This window comes from Macrobrachium nipponense, chromosome 11, assembly GCF_015104395.2.
Source record: "Macrobrachium nipponense isolate FS-2020 chromosome 11, ASM1510439v2, whole genome shotgun sequence".
In the NCBI taxonomy this organism is placed as follows: Eukaryota; Metazoa; Arthropoda; class Malacostraca; order Decapoda; family Palaemonidae; genus Macrobrachium; species Macrobrachium nipponense.
The window spans coordinates 82138417-82157330 of record NC_061087.1 but is presented as its reverse complement, the minus strand read 5'-3'; the positions used below and the strand labels follow the sequence as shown (position 1 = coordinate 82157330).

Here is an 18914-nt window from a genome sequence, read left to right as displayed (position 1 = left end):
GTTTTAGGTCATTTGCCCTTCCCTTACTAGAGTACTGTTTGGTTTCGATGTATGCTTCTGCCAGAGATTTATCTCTTTTAGATAGAGTATTTAAAGGTGGTAGGTTTCTGTCTCCTAACATTAGCAGTTATGACTTGGATTACTGAAAGATGGTCTCTTGCTTGTCATTCACAATTGATCCGTGATCCTCTTTTCCTACGAAGAGGAACCAGATTTGATTAACAGTAGCACCAATAAGTAGTAAATGTGCCTCACTGTCAAACTTCACAGTCCAGAGATCCTTTATTCCTTACAACGTTGGAGTATGGAACATTCTCCCTCAGGATGTTATGTATATTGGAACATCAAAAGCTGAAGCAAAGATGCAGTAAGTTACAACCCTAAAACAATTCTCCTTGTATTTGAATAAGTATATGTACTTACATTTTTAATCATTAATTTGATAATTTACTTTTTCTTTTGTAAAAACTGATCTCTTCTTTCTGTACTTTCCATTGCCCTCTGATACTTTTTCCAAATGAACACCATATTCTTCAAGAGGTAGGTATAATTTTTTTCCATAGAACTCTCATTAGTTAACACTGTACCATTCCAAGTAGTTAAAGGAGCTTGTACAAATTTGGGGCATAAGATAAAGAGAGACCTCTCAACAATAAAACTACAAAAATGTATTGACTGAATCACAAAAACAATAGTCAACACAAGAAATGTGACATTATTTACACTGGCATTTGAAATAAATTCCATATGGTGTGACCAAAATGGAAGCATATTTGACTCTCACTGCAGATTGCATGTCAAGAATTGGAAACTTGATAATAAATAATGCTGAAAAATCAGAATTCAACAGAAAACAACACCCCACAGAGCAGATCTTATTGAAAAATTATTCTTTAAGAAATGAATTTTCACATACTATTCCTAAAGCTATAAAAATAATAACAGCATACCTGAATTTGAACGTTCCAACAGAGCTAGTGCAATTCCAAAGGCACACATGAGACCTCCCCCAGCAAAATCAGCTAGCAAATTAATTGGAGGAGTGGGTTTGCCTTCTTTACGGCCCAACATGGAAAGTAGACCTGAAAATATTTTATAGTGAAACTCTTTCTTTCAAGGCATCAGTCAACCTTCAAAAAATGGAAAGTTGATGATTAAATCATTGAAAAAAAAAGGTGAATTTAGACATTTTAAAGACATACTATAATTTTCTCATACAGTATTATCTAATCAAGAGAATTGTGAACATAAAAGATTAAATTCTTCACTAACATCTTTTCTCACAAAACTTCTTTCTTTGAATAACCTCACACTACCCATAAAAGTTAACATTTTAAAACTGTATTCAGTTTTCATGCAGTCTCTCACTGTATACATAATCACAAAAAAAACATTTTCCAATGTAAATCTAAGATATAAAAAAGGAAAATGTACAGTAAAAAAACATAAAAAGATGCAAAGAGCTCAAATATGATCTTCTGAGTTTCATAAATACAGATCATTAACTTTAACTACATTTCAAGAATCCCAAATCAAACCAAGAATTGGGTAAAATTCTTGAGGCATTCTCATCAGTTGCAATAAAAAGGGTAGGGAGGTAGGTAATTTTGTTGAAGTAATTGGATTGTGTATGGAAAAAATTTATTTGATTTTTAAAAATTATACTTGTTTTAAAACAAACCCATTACGTACAACAGATTGGCTAGTTATTTATATTGGATGCCTTCCGTGTGCAGAATATTTCTCTTAGCTAGAGAGTACAATATATAGAAGTGCTGACCCAAAGGCACTGTTAACTGAGAGAAATGCATCCAACAAGTCTTGAGGGTTGTGACAAGGCAAGGGCCTTATTAATAAGAACAGTATGTGTTTACCAAAGGTGAGTCACAGAAGCAGGTACCAATAAGATTCGGCAACAGTATGGTGTACTGCATTAAGAGTATGGGGATGAAGAGGATGAAAATGAGTCTGGTCCTCTGCTGTTTCTTTCTCATCAGGATGCAACACTATTTTGCCAACATCTATTACTAAACTAAGAGAGTATATATAGAGCCATAGATAGCAACGGGACCTAACGCAGTCATATTCAAAATCATATTAATGTCCATATTCAGCTTGGAAGCCACATATGTTGAAATGGCCCTGGTCACATGCCATTTGACTGTAAGAATGAACGTCTCAAACTACAAGATGGATGCATATGCAAATAAAATAACCTGTCTTAGCCAAAAAAGATACTGTACTCTTCGAAACTTCACACTTAATAGCACAAACATAAAAACAGATAACCCTTTCTAAAAAATTTGTTTTGTTAAGGTAGTAATTCATAAGGCAAGGTTTTGTCGGTTATTAAGCTGAACAAGATGTGCTTTTATTAAAAACTCAGGAGTTGGCTGAGGTAAGAAGAGGGCTCACTGTGTTTTGGCCGCAAATCTGGGCACATAAGAAAAACCTGCAGTATGACAAATTTTGGCAAGAGAAATTTACCTAAAGATGACAAAAATTTCACTCACCACCAAGCAAGGGCTAGGGCAAGAAGATAAGCAGTTTTCAGTATCAATTCTCTCAAGAAACACTGCTCAACAGCCTCATAAATATCATTTGACAGAGTCTTGAGCACTGTAGGTAAGTCTAACAGTGGAGGCTTCTAGGTGAAGCCTTTCTTTCAAAATACTACTGACAAAAGATTTTTGGTTGACCATAAGAGTATATATGAGGTGCCTCGTGGACAAGGGGCGACTGCGCCAACCCCATCGAAAATGAATTAAGCATGTTCCCTGCTAGGTGGAAGCACTGAAAAACTCATGGTGAAGAGCATTTTGCGATTCTGACCCATGCTGGCTCATAACTCTTGGTTCAGTTTCCCTTGTTTTACACATGGAGCAGCGGAGAAGGTCTGAGATTTCAGAGCATGAGGGGTGAATACCCACATGCAGCCCAGCCAATGGGCAAGTGGCTACCTCTGCCTGAGTTAAAAGGCCGCCTCTTAGCCAATCAGACACATGCTAGCAAGCACCCCCGCTAGTCATCCTGCTAAGTACATGAGTGAAGCCTGGCTTTGTTTACACTCCGCATTACAGGCAGTCCCCGGTTATCGGCAGGGTTCCGTTCATGGCGGGGTGCCAATAAGCAAAAACTGCCATTAACCAAAACTTGGTGATTTATGGCGCCATAATGGCACTGATAAGTGGTTATCGACACCATAAGCACCATGTGGCACCTCTGTTAGGCATGTTATGGCGCCATAAATCGCTGATTTTATGGTGCTAGACAACCAAGTCTGTCAATAACCAGGGACTGCCTGTATTTTGTCATTACGATCCGATTACTCAGCAACAAGTCCCCCTAACCTTCACAAGAACAGGGGAGAGAGAAAGAGAGAGAGAGCAAAAAATAGAGCAAAAATAGAAGAAAGGAACAAATTAGAGAGAACAGATAGCAAAACACCTCCCCAAACCCTTCAGAGAGAGAGAGAGAGAGAGAGAGAGAGAGAGAGAGAGAGAGAGAGAGAGAGAGAGAGAGAGAGAGAGAGCAAAAAACCAAAGAAAAAGAGAACAAATTAGAGAGAAAAAGCGATGAAAAACACCCCCCAAACCCTTCAGAAGAACAGGGGAGAGAGACAGATGGAAAGAGAAAGAGTGAGAGAAAAGGAGCAAAAAATAGAAGAAAAAGAGAGCAAATTAAGAGAGAAAAAGAGATAAAAAACATCCCCCCCAAAAACCTTTCAGAAGAACAGATGGAGAAGAGAGAGAGGAGAGGGAGATGAGATGAGAGAGAGAGAGAGGAGAGAGAGAGAGAGAGAGAAGAGAGATGAGAGAGAGATGAGAGAGATGATGGAGAGAGAGAGAGAGAGTGCAAAAATAGAAGAAAAAGAGAACAAATTAGAGAGAAAAATGGATAAAAAACACCCACCCCAACCCTTCAGAAGAACAGAAGAGAGAGAAAATAGAGCTGTCTCATGATGTACAATAACATGCTAGTCTGTAATAATTATGTCTGCCACCTATACCTGACTTTAAATGCTCGTAACTCAAAAGTAAGAAATTGGTGCATTAGCCTCCTATCCACGAGATGCCACATATATCTCACCCTGGCTTGCTTCAAACCTACGACAGAGCTGATCTGTAACCTTCTGCTACACATACAGACAACTTCCTCAGTCTTCTCAAGTACATAAGAAATTTTCCTACTGTAGGTATAGTGGACTGAAGAGGATCAAACATCTTTTCTGGGTATGATTTGGTCATTGACTCCTTTCCTGATGTGGCAAAAGCCTCTGCAGCCAAGTATTTAATAGGAGTTGAAGATACTTATGGATATGACAGAAGTGAGGTTGCACAGCAGGAGCTTGACCCATGACAGCAGGGCTTTGGAAAGGTCCTATAAGCGGTTCTGAAGTCTGGGAAACAAAGCCTGTGTGTATGATAGTGCTATTAGTCATTTAAACCTTTTAAAAATCCTTTCTAGTTTGTCAAAAACTGGCCTGATGAGGGAAAGGACTAATAGGGTTGATAGCAAACAAATAAATAACAGATACACTCCTTAGTCTCCATAATTCCATGCACATATCTGGATGAAGGGGTCATACTTTAAAAGGGAACCTGGTTTCTTTGATTCATGGACTCTGCCAGGACGTAGACCTTCTCAGAGAAAAGAGTGATATTTCTTTCTTTTGTCAAAAAAAAAACCTACGAACTAGTTAGTGGCTAAGTTGTCTAAAACTATCCTTGGAGTTTGTTGGATGCCAAGGAACATACTGCTTTCAGTCCTAGGAAATTGATGTGGTTTTCCACTTCTCCCTCAGACTATCTTCATGATGAGCCAAGTCTATTATATAAGAACTCCAATTCTCCTTGAGTGGGGCCAACGTAAGATACAAAACTTACTTTTCAGGACAACACTATCAAAGCAACTCGCAAGTAACCTAAGCAATAAATGAGCAAAAGTTGCCTAGCTTTCAACCTAAAAGAATGACAAAAATTACTTTGAGTGCATTTATACTCAGAAAACACCACTCGAGAATTTAATACCAAGGCAAAACTATATACAGGCAGTCCCGTTATTGGTTGACTTGATTATCAGCGATCTGGTTTTATGGGGCTTGGCAAGTTCCATAAAATCAGGGGTTTATGGCGCCATAACGGGCCGAGTTCCTGTTATTGGCGCCATGAGGAGACTTAAGGTGTGCCATAAGGTGCCAATAATGAGTTATGGCACCATAACATACCTAACAGAGGTGCCATAAGCGCCATTGTGGTGCCATAAATCACCAAGTTTCCTTTAATAGCGGTTTTCGCTTATCAGCACCCCTCTGAGACCGGAACCCCGCTGATAACCGGGGACTGCCTGCACCGAAGATTTACAAGTATAATGAGACTCGGTAAACAAAAACCATAATGCGAAGTTTAGCCTGAAGGAATGGTGTAAGACAAGAATTACTTTTATGGCCGAAGTACATTTGTTAGCTTGCAAGGGTAAACAAAAGATTAGTTGATAAATCAACTCAATAATAAAACAAGAAAAAATTCATCCTAATATGTATTCCTTTGAAGGTTACTAAATATGCATTCCAGTAGGAATGCACACCACTGAAATCCAGTTAAATAACTGGAAAATAATGACCAAGCTGCCTACATCACCAGTGTTCACTCGATGATAGCAGGAACAAACTGAGCTTTCTGCTCACAGTAATTCCTATTCTCCCGCTAGTGGGCAGAACTGGTCACCTACATGCTAGTTTGAAGTGTTATCTGGGAAGTTTTGAATTCAAACTCCCATATAAGTGGAACGAATAGCTATGTAATTATTTGGTAGGATACTTATGTGAAAACATGCATTTCATCAGATAGTTCTGTTTTTCACACAATCTCAACCATGATTACTGTGTATAAGTGTCAACTGTAGTCACCCTTACAACTGTGGTAAAAGGACTGATTTTACCTACAGTATGCCATCTGCTTTTCCTGTTTTTCATCTTTATTTTATTAATTCAAAAATTTTTCCCTTTCTCTTCCCTTTACAGTTCATCCCTAAAAACTCCAGGTATCTGCACTGTGTTTAATTTAACTGATTGGGCTTTTTTATGAATACATATGTACTATGCTGATGACAATCCTTTCACTTTTAAGTTTATGTTCTTGTTTTGTCTATACGTATGCATACTGTATTCTGGGATTAGTTAAAGATGTTACTTAACATCAAAATATTTGAGAGAACTATTATTTATATCACAAAAATGTGAAAATTCTTCATAATACAGTAATCACCAGAATTGAAGGATATGTGACAAACAGAAAGCTGTACTGAGTACATCAAAGAAAAGTGACAAATATCACAATTTCCAAAGCAATTAATTCTTAATGATAACAGTTAAGGAAATTTAAACAAATTACAGTACTGTACCTGAAATAGCAACATAATTAATATCATGACCTGCCATGTTTGCATAAGGTCCAGTTTGGCCAAACCCAGTTAACCTTGCATAAATCAATTTGGGATTCTCCTTCATAAGCTCTACAGGACCCAAACCAATCTTCTCCATTACACCTGCAAACAAATTATTTTTATTCATCTAGTTGCATACTTATTCTGTAGAGAATCTATATAATCTAGTAAAATGAAATGGTTATTAAAATGAATCACCATGGATCAATTGTGAATCTACTAATCTTGGGAGACAACACACAAGAAACTTTTTAAAAAAACAAAGGGAAGAAAATTTCCGGATCTCCACCCTAGCTATCCAGATTTTTCTTACCATCCCAGGAGGGAAATGCATATTTTCTAAGAATAGGTTGAGGGTGACTAATATCAGGGAGAGGGACATCCTCAGCTGATTGCTTAGCTTCAAAAGCTTGATGAAGCAGTTCAGCCTTTTCCCTAGGGCCAGTAACCAATCTACCATCATCTGTTAGTAGTGGTGGAATGGAAGCAAGCCTGACCAAAAGATAGATGATGCCAATTTGGTCCACCATAGATGAGGCTGAGTAATTCCTTCAAGTTTCCCCTTCAAGGAATTATTGTAATTGCTCTCGGCTGGATGGTAAGTTCTATTCGCACAGCGAGACTCAACAAAAATGGTGTAATTTTCATTTGAATTATTTTGTCTCCCTGTGTGGAATTTGGTCTGTTTGCCATGGTAGGCTCATCTACATGTATCATTAAAACCATGGCTGGTTATTTGTCCTAAATCTGATGACCTTTCTAGAGAAATACATTAATAAAATAGCCAGAAAGTTTTTCCAAAGGTGGAATTAGTAATATACTGATTAACAGATATGTTCATCTCAATGGCACAATGATCAGAAGTGCCTAAATATTCACAGACCTTGGATCTGACAACAGCTCTAACATCTGTCAATATGAGGTCTAATCTATTACCAGAAAAGTGCATGGGTTTCTAAATTAGCAGGACAAAATTGGAGGATACGCAAAACTCCAGAGCAGACCAGCCATGTTGATCTGTGGAGTTTGAACTTCGCCACTTACTGTGCTTTGCATTACTGCCTCCACAAATAACAAATAAAGCTTTTGAATCCTGTGACTGAGTCACACTAATCCTTTCCAAGAGACAGTCATATACTATAGAATCGTTGATGTTTGGATTGTAGTAAAAAGCAAATATGTAAACATTGCAGAACTTACTGAACATTATAAAACAAAGAACTTCTTGCAACTACACTCCAAATTTTTCTCACAATAAATATGTCATCTGGACTTAGTGTACACAGCCATACCTTGTGCAAGTGGGACATCAAACCCCAGGATTAAAATCTCAACCTCTGACTTGTTACTACTCACAAGAGTCTCAGATAAAAAAGATCAAATTGTAGTTAAGGGCACAACTTTGGAGATCCTGAAAATTTGACCTTAAGCCCCAATGTTTGTAAAGTACATACTTTGCAGTTTTTCTTACTGTAATGAGTAACAGGCGCAGGGTTGCTCAATGTCTCCCGAAAGAATTAAAATTAATATCAAAACAATAAATAGACACATAACAGTAACCTTGTAAAAATCAACAGAACAATAAATAACAATAACCCTCCCCGCAAATAGTTAGAATCTGCGGATAGTTGGAACCCCTATAAAAAACACTGAAAACGGCCTATTTTGGTAAGTAAAATTCAAGAAAAACCCACTAGAATTTTTATACCTGATTTTTTTTTAATAGTTTTACCACAAGTGCATTTTGTGATGAAACTGACTACAAAACCCAGGAATTTCTGGATATTTCTCAGCAAAATACTGCAAATAGGCGAATTTCCTGCGAATATGGGTAGATAGGGTCCAAAGAGAAATCCATGATTGCATGAGTCACGAATAACAGGGGGCCCACTTGCCGTTAACAACAACAGTATCCACATTATCTATAAAATTCTGTTGAGAGCATAAATAAACATCACCACGCATTGAAAAAAATGCCTGAAGCAACAGGTCGACAAGGCAGGGCCGGCACACCTTGTAAGATAAAATAAATCTGCCAGGTTTGCCGCTAAAACTGAGGGAGGACAATCAGGATGGATTTAAAATTAAAACACTATGAAGGGAAAAATTAGGTAAAGATGAAGGTACTTTCTTGATAATCTACCACACAACTTTTGCTTCCTCATCAGCCTGTCTTGCAGACTTTCCAAAAATACAAGCAAGTGAAAAAAAAATAGGATAAATGCCTGATTGTACCCTTAGGCAAGGGAACTCAAACCCAAGACCATGGGAGGTCACAGTATAATGGCTATAGCGCAGTCCTAGGTTGGAGAACAAGTTTTGTATTCAGAGTAGTCTTCTCTTAGAAGGGTTGCCTACCAAGGCTGAAGAGTCCCTTCTACCCACTGATTTAATTTTGTAGTATCCTTCTGCTATAAGAGGTGCCTGCCAAGGTTAAAGTCTCTTCTGCCCTAAGAATAACAGGATATCTGTTGAAAGTTTTTGGAAAATCTGGCACTCGGAGAGTTGATCAGAATATAAGTGGACAGAATATAAAAGATGTAACAAGAAGGGTAGGTAAGAGCACTGCAATAGCAATATGCAGAAACAAAAAAATTTCTTTCAGTTTTCTTCTGAAGATGAAAAAAAGAAACCCACAAGATTACTAAGTATCACCTGTTTACTAGTAAGTATTTGCATAGTATTTTACTTGACACTCGAGTACTTTCAGGGCCTAGCTGTGGCCCTTTCTCAAGATGTGTAGGTGGTCAGACTGGGTTAAGGCCCAGCAGTCTTCTGGAACTTCTTGTTGAGCTGTCATTTATGTGATGGCTGTTCTAGTTACTATTCTCTTGAGACTTGTTAATCCTCTCTTATGAAAGGGCCACAGCTAGGGGCCTGAAAGTACTCAAGTGTTAGGTAAAATACTATGTAAATGCTTACAAGTAAACAAGCTAAACTCAGTGATCTTGTGGGTTTCTTTTCCAATATGCAGAAAATTACAATAAAATTTGAAATTATAGATAAGATTACTGGAGGGGAAAATGAGCTGGCAGAGAAGTTTTGAAAACCTAAATTTAATATATGTTTATCATCACCCCAGATAAATTACAGAGGACATCTTTACAATAACTACCAAGAAATACATTACACAATGGAAGTTGTGTCATATGAGTATATCAGTGTATCTTGAGATGATATTTGAGAGTACAGTACCAAAATAAACCATTAATATAGTTCTTATAGTATACATTAGGTGCCGGATATATTCACTACAAAAACAATAGTAACATATATATAACAAAAAAAAGTTTTAAGAGTGATGGTGGAGGAAGTTAAAAAAGAAATACACTTAGCAAGGCTGCTGGAAGCTGTTGTACTCTATATGGAAAAACTGGTACCAAGAGGAAGACCAAAGGAATTTCTCTTATAAATCTCCAGAAAACAGAAAATGGAGAAGAGAGTATTAAAAAGCAACTGCAACAAAGCAAAAAGAAAAAGCATGAGAAAGTGGATTTTGGTTTGTATAAAAAATAAAAGTACTGAAGGCAAAACTTAGGATTGAAGTTTAAATAGAGTATAGAACTTGTAATGAAAGAAATGTTAGCAGTGAAGCAGCACATTCCTCTTACCTTCATACAAGAATGTGAAACAGGTACTAGAGGGGCTGGAAGAAAAATAATGGTTGTCTCAATAAAGTGGAAAGACAATTGGACCTCTTAGTTGTGAGTTGTATAGTACTGTATATAATTACTAAATAGCTAAAAGATTCACAACTGCAGTACATCTGGTAGACTACTTTACAAAAGAAGTAGCTGAGAGGTGTAGTGTTCTGAGTGCAAATTAAACTAAGATAAAGACTGATGTTGTTTGGCTTTGTGATAAAGTGAGAGGAGTAAGAAACTGGAGAAGTGATAGACAAAGAAGCACACCAACAGAATATCAACCAGTGAAAAGGACCAAATGATCATGAAAGTGTATAGATGAGGACTTGCAAAACATGGAAATACAATACAAAGTGCTCAAAATATATGAGTGCAGAGAACCCATTCCCCAACTAACCACATACAGAAAAATTTGACATAATGGCAATGATCATGGGCATTGACACCGATGATGTTTAATTTCTGTGCAAAAAATGCATAGGAGCAAAAGTACTGTAACATGATGATATAAATAAAAATATAATTTTCATTATAAAATTAATTATTTGGATACCTACCTACTGTTAAAGTTAGTTTTATCTTCAAGCTATTTGGAGCGATTGCCATTTAAAAAAAATCAAAATACACATTCTAACTCGCGAGGACTGTCTTTGTATTCATCTATTTCCCACCAGATGGTGCTGGAATGTTTACACACTGTCATATTTCTTCATGACCACCCACTAAGATGTAGGGAGGCTGGGTGGGTTGCCCTTGAGCAAAGCCAAAGCACGAGATAAGGCTTGAAGCTCACTAGTACTATAACCTCTTACTAGGTCTAATCTGGACATAAAGACAGCTGCTACTTCATTGTCTATGAAAGCTGTTAAATTAGAAACTGAAACCAAACTAGGAAGGGCATCTTCCTCTATATCTTCACACTAATCAAAGAGAGAAAAGAATGGATTTACCACTAGAACAAAGCCCCCATATAAGAAAGGGCTTGAAGTTCACTAATACACTTTGCCACAACAAGAGGTAGAAAAAAAGAAAATGTCTTCAGTTCTTAAGCAATGCCTTATCAAAGGGCTTAACTGAGGTTATGTTAACATCTGAAGGCTTACATCTACATTTTATTGTAAAAAATGATTGAGATGAAATTCCCAGCACAAAAGACTGAAATCCTCATCAAACTTTAAAATTGTGAGCAATATTCCAGTCAGCAAGATGCAGAACTGAAAGCAATGTAAAGTGGTATCCTTGACTACTGTGACAGAAAATTGCTTTACATACCTGAGATACTGGTAGAGCTTAACTCATGATGTATACAGTGGAATGGGTGCTGGATATCACTCTGGACATGCACCAAGAACAAAAACTAACCACTTTATTGATACACAAGTCTAACAGAGGAGGGCCTTCTAGATTTAAGAATTGCTTCCTTGGCCATTCCAGAAATACCCTTACCTCTTAACAGGCAACTGACAATCCCATGCAGTGAGATGAAGTATGTGGAGGTTTCATGGAATCTTCTCAAATAAGACTGACTGAAAAGATCCTTCCTTGACAAAAGGAGGCAAGGAACATCAAACATCAGGAAAGAAGGTTAGGGGAACCATTCCCATGGGGCCACGAATGCACTCACAAAATCATCAACTTGAGTTTTTCCTCAACAACAGCCAACAGAGAAAAACTAAAGGTCTAAATTCGACCATTCTAGAAGGAAGGTATCCACTGCCCATGCCCGATGATCCTGGCATGGAGGGCGGTAAACTGGTAGTGTAGTGTTTTGGGCAGTCCAGAGGAGATGGGTGTTTGGGTCTCCCTAAAAGTTCCACAACTTCTGGCAAACCTCAGGCAGAGGAGACTACCATCTGACTTGAGACCTTGCCCTTACTGCTGAGTTGATCTCCAGTACCAAGGTTTCTCCTTAGGACACAATGAGAAAATGGAATGATGTTATTGGACTCTGTCTAAAGGAAAAGGTAGTTCTTTGCTAGCTTGAACAAAATACTTGATTTGTCTCTCCTTGTTATCTTCTATCAGAATTGAGACTTGCATAAGACTAGTATTCTAAACTGTCAAGAGCTGTAGGATGTTTACACTTCCACTTCCTGACGCCAAATTTTCTCAGAATGGTCCCTTAATCTGCCTCCAAGACATCTGAGGACAGTGTAAGGGTTTTTGAGGTCTACAGGTCAACCCGTATAGTTCTCAACAGTGGCAGAAAATTGTTATCCTTCTATCTGTTGTAAAAAAAAAGAAAAAAAAAGGAAAAATAACTTTCAACAAGAGATCCTCATCCTCAGATAAATAACTGACTGGGTTACATAGATAGTCAGCCTTGACAAAAATTCCAGTCCTAACACTAGACATAAAACAAAATTCTCATTATAACAAATCAGTGAGACATACCCAGTCCTCTAAATATGGTAGAACCGCAGTACAGTGGTAACTTGTTTGTCAAACGTTTCTTATGTCGAACTTTCCGTTTTTCGAACAAAGTTCTCAAGAAAATTTTGTATCATTTGTCGAATAAATCCTCGTACTTTGAACTGACTGATTATCTAGCATTCGACGGCCTACTGGGTCTTACACGTTAAACTGTATTAAATTTTTTCTTCATTTACAATATATAGTTTAATGATAACAATATCTGACAAAATAAATAAAGTATAAAGCATTTAATATAAAATTTAGCTTTCAATATAACATTTAGCATAAAAGATGTATAAATCGTACCCAAACGCGATGATGTCACGACCAGCTAGCTGACTTGAGACTGAACAAGGGAGTGTTGATATGATGAGCAGAGAAAGAGAAGAGAGGGTTAAAATATTACTGTATGCACGTAAAAGCAATAACAATTCACATAAAAAGGGAATTTCCCAATAAATTTAACTTAATGATAAAATATGAAAACAATCAAATGCAATACAAAACAAAAGAAAAAAAAGTCTTAATTGAGCCAGTGTTCGGTGCGCCGAGTGAGACACTCTAGTTGAACAACATCGACAAAATAGTAAATGAGATAGCAAAGCTTTTCACAATAAAATTTAGCACAAGTGATTAACAAAATCATTTGTCATTGTGGTGATACACAGCTAACTTGAGGTAGAGGGAGAGAGCGTTTATATTTTTGAGGAATAATGAATGAATGATTTCAAGTTATCGTGCGTTGTGGTATTGTTGAGGAGAGAAGAGACAGTAAAATCTTTACTATAATATGTATGCAAAAGCAGTACCAATTCACATAAATAATTGAGAGAGAGAGAGAGAGAGAGAGAAGAGGAAGAGAGAGGATGAGCCGAGAAGATGAGAGGGAGATAGAGGATGGAGGAGAGAGCGAGAGAGAGTGAGGAGGAGGGAGGGAAAACAGCTCTGGTTTCCACTGACTTATCAGCTGATCTGGGATGATTATTCACCCATTTCTTTCACTTACACTCGATTTACCCAAATCTCTTTTATTTTTGTTACGGTAAAATACCAATATAGTGACAATTGCTTTTTACAATTTTTTACTATCGTAAAAGTAACTGAGCTCTTGTAATAAGCAAACTGGCTCCGCCTTCAGCTTCTGCAAGCCTTCAATTGCTTGATGAAATGGCTTCCTTGTGAAAAGTTATTTTATCTATTTTATCTCTCTTTCCTTTTCTTGCATTCTTATTTGTTTGCAAAATCCTCATGTTTGTTTTAAAAGTCTGCCGTTTGCCAACAGTAAGATGATGTATTGTGGTATAATTAATCTCTTTCGCACACTTGAGATCCAATTGTAAACACAGACACACAATCAGACACACACACACACTATATTCCTTGTACCTAATACATGTATGTGAATAAAATTGATTTTGTTATCAACCTTTGCATACTGCAACCAATTTGGTTTGCTCAAAGGGTTCCCCTCTCTCCTCCCTCCATCCCCCAGCAGGCTGGCACCATTTTTACCAAAATTCGTAAATCGTACACAGAAAAAATAAAATTTAGAAAATTTTACTTCATGTAATGTAGTTTCATTACTTTACACTCTTAATTTAACTTTTGAACGCATTAATAATAGAAAAAATGTGAAAAGGGGGACTTTTTGGGATGGCTGCAACAAATTATCCTGATTCCCTTTATTTCTTATGGGGATACAGTAATACCCCGAACTTAAGTGAGGTTAGGTTCCAGACCCCTCGCGCAAGGGGAAGTTTCGCGTAAGTTTGGCATGGTCTCTGAAATTGCTACTAAATGCTTACTTCTAGAGTTTGAACACAAAAAATTACACTAATCATGCTCCCTAAGTATTAGGCTAACTTTTAAATGAAATTAAAGTTACTGGAATTAGATTTAAAAGTTAGTTTAATACATTACCCTTAAACAAGGAATAAATGGTTGGCATGAAAATAGTTACAGTAACTAATATGTACATCCGTATCCATTTTCGCACATATACTAAAGTTACCTCTTATTAATGGGATGCCATTTTCTTTTTCTGTCTGAGTAAAAGTTTTCTTTGCATCACTAAGTAAACTTCATAAGTCAGTCATAACAAGTCACACAAATAAAATCAAGAAGACATGTACTATGTACAGAAGTAATGTTTACAGAGGGTGAAAGTAAAATTAAATAAATTTAAAATCATGAACTAGTGTGAGAGCTGACTACGAACAAGAGAGAGAGAGAAGAGAGAGAGAGAGAGAGAGAGAGAGAGAGAGAGAGAGAGAGAGATATGTCATGTAGGTAAAACTCTGGAGGGGTATCATCTTTGTCATGTAGGTAAAACTCTGGAGGGGTATCATCTTTAAAAAGTGCGAATGGGATCACTTCTCCTGAAAGTACATTAACTGTATGTGCTGTAATTACGTAACATAGTACATACAGATTGTACCAGCACTTTTCTCCAAGGTCAAGAAAGTAATTTTCACAGAATGACAACTCTGTTATATCTCTGATATGTTTTACTAGTTGATCAAGAAGGTCTTATATAGTGACTAACACTGAATTACCTACTACCTTTGTATTATTTTCAAAAATATGAATAGCATACACATGAACTGATTTTACCCTTAAAAGCATGAAAACTTATACTAATTGTAGTATATTAGTACGTATTACAGAAATTAAACAAAGTTTCTGAAGGGATATCATCTTTGAAAAGTGCAGTAACTTTGTGAGTGGGTATCACATCTTATAAAAGTACATATATGCACTAACTGTATATTTATGCATGTACAAAAATGAAAATAATACATTTTTAATAAATATTTGATACAGAAAAGCTTTAAAATTTAAAAATTTGCATAATAATTAAACACAAACACTTTTGCAGGGTTTTGCAGTGCTTCTAGAGGGTTCGCAAATGTTTGCGCTATTGTGAATTCGCACAAATCGAATCGCGTACATTCGGGGTATTACTGTGTTTGTTTCATATTTCGAACAAATCGTACTTTGAACAGCCTTCTGGAACATATCAAGTTTGAAGTACAAGTTACTACTGTACTTCGATACGAAACAGATGAATCCATACTACTAAGAATTAAACTCATGGGAGAACATGGAAGAATACTTTACTCCGACTAAAGGAGCACCACAATGTGGAAGTACATGTCCTATATAGCGACAGAACTTATCCTTTGCCTTTCTGAAAAGCTGCCAGGACCCAACTGAATGACTCATTGAAAAGGGAGTAGTATGAATAAACTTATTGAGACAGAACATGCCCATGGTTGGACGCCCTCATTGCATAACAACTATCCAAACTAGTTCCAAACTCTGAACTTTTTTGTGTGAAGAGTGTGGAGAGAGGGATATTAAGAATTTGATGGGGTAATTATATAACAAAAAGTACAGTGTATCTTTCCCTGAGAACCATCCCTACTAGGTTACATTTGTACAAATTTCACTGAAAATGTGAGCCAGAACTCTAATGAAGCAAAACTCAAGAGTAAATTGGGAAGTTCTACAAGGAACTTTGGTGCAATAAAGCCATAGGGGCTAGACCCTAAAGGGAAGACTTCAAAAGGTGCCATGAATTTCTAACTTCCTGATTCAAGACATCCAAGGTGACAGCTTAACATTTAGTGGTTAAGGAGACAATGATGGACCACTCTCAAAAACACCTACTAATGCAGTGGTTTCCAACCTTTTCTAATTCTTGCCCCCCTTCATTGAATGGCACATTCTCTGCGGCCCCCCTTCCTTAAATACTGTAGTTTTCATATTTGCAAAATGTTACTTTTGTTATCTTTTATAATAGTTTAATAATTAATTTCTTAATATAGAATTTGAAATAGTTTACATATTTAGACAACTAAATGTCATATTTATATCATAAATATTTTCTCAGTATTTTGAAATTCTGAATTCCATCATAATTAATAGTTTTCAGATATAATTATCCCCTTCATCAAGCATTTGAAACACTCCCTGGCAGCCCTTCAAGCCTCACCAAGGGGGCACGCCCTACAGGTTGGAAACCACCGTACTAATGGATGAGCAGGGCTACCATATGATTTTAGGCAACTGTTTCTGTTACTTTACAAGAGTTAGAGTTGCAAAAGAAAAGACATTCCTCCCAATAGACTCGAAAGTAGATTTATCATCTCCAGGACTAATATAACTATGTATTATCATCATATCTTTAATGTACTATTTAATTGTTATAGATTGATATATCCATAAATACGTCCTAAAATTTGGCTATGAAACCATTAGGCCATTATCTATACGTATTTAGGTATGAAAGCCTAACCCATAACATTTAGACCTATGTTACCCTAGCCTAAGGTATATTAAAAACCTGGGATAGCTTAGCTTAATGTATTATTGTTGTCTATGTTGATTTATGACTTATATGCCTATAACATACCCAAGAAAATGGGGGGGATGCAGAAAGAGCAGACATTGTATCTACATATTTATATACACATCTAGACATGTAAACAAAGTTATTACTTACATACATATAAATAAATATTACTCTTACAGTAATCAAGCTGCAGCGCTAAGAATGAAATACCTAATTCAAAGGTACTGTTGCCTCACAATTAGGCCAAATTACCTTACATATGAGAGGCATCTTAGCTTCCGAGGTCCAAGAACTGGAAACTGCAAGTTGAATAGAGGAAGGTGAAAAATATAACGTACGTAAGACCTAACCAGCTCTAAGCAGTTTCAAAACTGGAAAAAGATCTAGTGGCATCTGAGAGCAGCGTACACTAAACAGTTTCCACTTCTCTTCGACTGTTAATCTATCTCCCAAAGGCTCTACATTCATGATAACACACTCTACCAAAATCACTATAAGTTCTTATTTGTTTTAACAGGAGCCAAGGTAGAAGTAAACTCAAGAGCACTGGTTACCTAATTCAGCTTCAGCAAAACGAAGTGAAACTGGAACAAAGTGAGCTATGCACCACTTAAATAACAAAATTAGAATTAACCATATCACGGTTGAAACAAGGCCACCGTGAAACCCCTAAAATATAACCAGAGGACCACATAACATCAGCAAAGATGTCACAGGATCCTAGTACGTAGTAAGTACCGGGGGTGGGGAGGAAGAGGATTCTTGCATTTCAAGTTGGAGCCACATAACCATAAATACATCCGAAGGGCAAATACTTGAGAAGCAAGAGTTGAGCTATCACCAGGCTAACTCTAGATAGGTAAGCAGCGGAAAAGTAAGAGCCGCTCTACAAAAAGGAATAAATGTCACAAGGTAACGAATATGAGACAGAGATGAAAAGTGAGTAAGAGGGGGTAGGATTATTGTATGCTTAGGGACGATACCAGAGGAGGGAGGGTTCAATAGAAAACAGCCCTAATTCATATTTTCGATTGAAATTCTAACTAATAAAAGAATCTATGTCAATTATTATTTTTCTCCTGAACCACATAGGGAGCAAAGAGGGCACAGTACAAAGACCGAGAGAGGGATCAACCTAGGTTGTCAGGTAGGTTAATGGAGGAGGAGAAGCAACACTGGAAGACGAAAGGAAAATTGTTCCCTATCTAATTGTTTATGTAAATATCTAACATATCCCGATACTATACACAAAAATTTACATCCTCTCATCAGATCACTCAAAATCTATATGTCAAGAGAACCACGCGCATGTATGAACAGCAAATCTAACAAAGACTACATGGTCACTTGGCAAAAATGATATTGTTATTTTACAATAAAGTTTTGTACATACTTACCTGGCAGACATATACTTAGCTTACGTCTCTGACGTCACGACAGAATTCAAAACTCGCGGCTAACGCGACAGGTAGGTCAGGTGATCTACCTTACCCGCCGCTGGGAAGCGGGTGTAAGAACCAACATACCTTTCTTGCCAGATTTTTTCTCTCTTATACCTGTCTCCTGAGGGGAGGCTGGGCGGGCCATCAATCGTATATGTCTGCCAGGTAAGTATGTACAAAACTTTATTGTAAAATAACAATTTCATTTTTGTACATGAACTTTCCTGTCAGACATATACTTAGCTGATTGACACCCTTGGTGGAGGGTACAAGACAGAAAATAACAAAGAAAAGGTAAACAACACCTGTTGTAGGATAAAAATAACCTTGGTTCTTACCTGTTTAGGCTGAAGACTTCATAGATACTGTCTATTAGTGTGCATAGCCATAAGAGCTACAGCGAGGGCGTGACCTACAGCTGAAAAGACTCTTTGGGTCTACTAACAGGATTTGATATCCGCTTACTTAGTAGAATCCAAGTCGGATCAAGTCAATGGGGGTTCGCCCTCTTTCTATGACAGAACCTGTCCATACCAACGCAGGGAGCTTCAAACCAAATCCGATCACCTAACCAAACTAAAGTTATTAGTATTACGAAACGAAAAAAGATGC

The 18914-nt window shown here is 37.1% G+C and overlaps 1 protein-coding gene and 1 long non-coding RNA gene across 2 annotated transcripts in view; one reads left to right on the top strand and one right to left on the bottom strand.

Annotated features, from left to right (window-relative positions):
- Nucleotides 1–18914, top strand: part of LOC135207310 (uncharacterized) — a 112630-nt gene that overhangs the window by 36662 nt on the left and 57054 nt on the right. The window lies entirely within an intron of this gene.
- Nucleotides 1–18914, bottom strand: part of LOC135206408 (alpha-methylacyl-CoA racemase-like) — a 59593-nt gene that overhangs the window by 20197 nt on the left and 20482 nt on the right. The window contains exons 3-4 of the mRNA XM_064237800.1: nucleotides 6403–6546; nucleotides 951–1082 (exon numbers count right to left, since the gene is read on the bottom strand). Coding sequence (XP_064093870.1) covers nucleotides 951–1082; nucleotides 6403–6546 — 276 coding nt within the window. The remainder of the gene's footprint in view (nucleotides 1–950; nucleotides 1083–6402; nucleotides 6547–18914) is intronic.